This window comes from Palaemon carinicauda, chromosome 31 (genome assembly GCF_036898095.1).
Source record: "Palaemon carinicauda isolate YSFRI2023 chromosome 31, ASM3689809v2, whole genome shotgun sequence".
NCBI classification, from domain to species: Eukaryota; Metazoa; Arthropoda; class Malacostraca; order Decapoda; family Palaemonidae; genus Palaemon; species Palaemon carinicauda.
Window position 1 is genome coordinate 9,732,462 of NC_090755.1, and position 2,500 is coordinate 9,734,961.

The 2,500-nt window shown below is 42.8% G+C and overlaps 1 protein-coding gene across 1 annotated transcript in view; it reads left to right on the top strand.

Moving 5' to 3' along the window:
• Nucleotides 1-1,055: 1,055 nt before the first annotated feature.
• The window catches only part of LOC137624883 (cytochrome P450 302a1, mitochondrial-like), a 7,547-nt gene continuing 6,102 nt past the window's right edge, over nucleotides 1,056-2,500 (top strand). The window contains exon 1 of the mRNA XM_068355824.1: nucleotides 1,056-1,263. Coding sequence (XP_068211925.1) covers nucleotides 1,069-1,263 — 195 coding nt within the window. The 5' untranslated portion in view covers nucleotides 1,056-1,068. The remainder of the gene's footprint in view (nucleotides 1,264-2,500) is intronic.

Sequence of the window (2,500 nt, forward strand, 5' to 3'; positions counted from 1 at the left end):
GGACCAGTAAATATGAGTGGCTATTGTAGTTTTCACATCATTTCGTATTAAAAGGTTTACTTATGAATTATAGAATATTACTCATTCAGCCATCGGTATTGAATCAAAGTGCCATCTTATATGCTAACTTGCTGAGGAAGTTTATAGCATTTTTTTTTATCATAAGACTGTACCCTATGTGAAGGGAGTACACATAGTGTACCCGACTAAGTCAGAAAGGCGGACACTTTGCTATCCATGTAGACACCTCAGGATTATTTATGTAACCAGCGGATAGGTTTAGGTGTTACACTAATACACGCACAAACACAGTCATTTCAACACCTAAAAATATAACAAGACAACTCACACATCTCGCACTGTCGACCTAACTACGCTATGACTCCTCAGTGCTGGGAGGCAGGGCGATGGTGGCTGGTCCGATACACAAACATACGCTACCGGGGTCTAAGCGACGTCAGGCAGGGCAGCCGGTCGGGACTATGGTCTACCCCAAAAGCCAAAGCAAAGGCCTTCAAAAGAAGGCAACCGTGTTACCCATTACGAATTGAAGGAAAAGCATGCTAATAGTAGATGATCATACTTTATAGATGTTATTCTAAGGTCTTTGTAGCATCAATTTTGTCCCTATCTGTATTATGTTTTAGCCTTTTTATTATTTGTGTTTATTCCACCTTCCTGTCCAACCTCTGAAGTTTAACCTCATTGTGTTATTTAGTTCTCCCCAGTTAAACCTCTGTCCTCAATGGCTTCTTTCCAGCCTTTAGACCATGTAACCCAAATACCTAAATCAGATCCTTAATAAGGCGGGTTTACACAGTCGAACGCGGTTCGACAGACAAGTGTGTGAAGTGATGTTCGAACGTGTGAAGGGGGTATTCGGTTGTCGAACAGGCTTGTGGAATGGTTCGAAGAATGTCTATTCTCGCCTGACTTTTGTGGGCGGGGCTTCATTGTCCATAAACCTTATGCATTTGTGGCTGACTCCACTTCTTCGAACCGATTGACAAGCAGGTTCGTCAACCTGGTTCGACGAACTGTTCGATCGTGTAAACCCCGCTTAAGGCTATGCTAATAATCTTGACAATAACAACCAGGTTAATGAGAGAGCGGTTACACGACCACTACAAATCTCGGATGGTCAACCCCTCTGCGTTTTCCCACCAACAGCCGTTTCTAGCGGCGCTTATGGATCAGGAGAGCCTTTCCAGGAGTGATTTGCTTGTTCTTCTTGTGGAAGTTTTTCAGGGAGGTATCGATGCCGTAAGTATACAATAGTTAAACTAAATTCTTTATGCTGTGAATTAAAAGACTTAATTTCGTACTGTGAGACCACAAGTTTGAATAACTCATATTTAGGGGTTGTGGTGACTGATGTGGTAACGTCCCTGACTGGTGAACGCCAGACTTGGGTTCGAGTCCCGCTCAAACTCTATACAGTAGTTTCTTTGATCGCTACAACCTCGCCATTCTTGTGTGCTAAGGATGGGGCGTTTTGGGGGAGCCTATAGGTCTATCTGCTGAGTCATCAGCAGCCATTGCCTGGCCCTCATTGGTCCTAGCTTGGATGGAGAGGGGGCTTGGGCGCTGATCATATGATACATATGGCCAGTCTCTTGGGCATTGTCTGCCTGCTAGGGCAATGTCACTGTCCCTTGCCTCTGCTATTCATGAGTGACCTTTAAACTACCAGTCAGGTAACTTTGAAATATTACAATTGCTTTTCCGTGTGAATCGAGCTGACCATGGATAGCGTTCCTCTAAAAATGTTTGGCTTAATCATATTAATAACCATTCTTCTTCTTCTTTGTCTACATCTTTTCCCACTTCTATGTGGGGGTCGATGTTTCTGGTCAGCTTTCTCCATCTATCTCTGTCCCACACTTCATCACCGGTTAATCCCTCGAAGGTCATCCTTGATACAGTCCATCCACCTTCGCTTTGGTCTCCCTCTCCTTCTCGTTCCCTGTACCTCCATTACCATCACACTCCTCCCAATATACTGTTCATCTCTTCTCATGACATGACCATACCACTTCAGTCTACTTTCTTGGATCTTATCTGATAGTTTTCTAACTCCTGTGGTACCCCTAATTACCTCATTCCGTATCTTATCTCTTCTTGTCACCCCACACATCCATCTCAACATTCTCATCTCTGCCACATCCATCTTCTTCTCTTCTTTCCTCTTTATTGCCCACGTCTCCCCTCCATATTAATAACCATTCATTGTTTAAAATTTGTGATTTTTCATAAGACCTTGTCTAATTTTAGAACCAAACTGCAGTGTCACTAAGCACATATGTTGATACAATTTTAGCAACTCTGTCACCTTCATTAGCCTATTGCCATGAGAAATTTGTTTGCAAAAAAGCCAAAAGGTGGCAATGTGCTCCATCCTTGGTTAATATTAGTTGTGACAGCCAGATAAACGGAGATAATCCTATGCTATGATAGAATAATTGTTTAGTTTTACCTTTCTATCTGTTCACCTATTGCC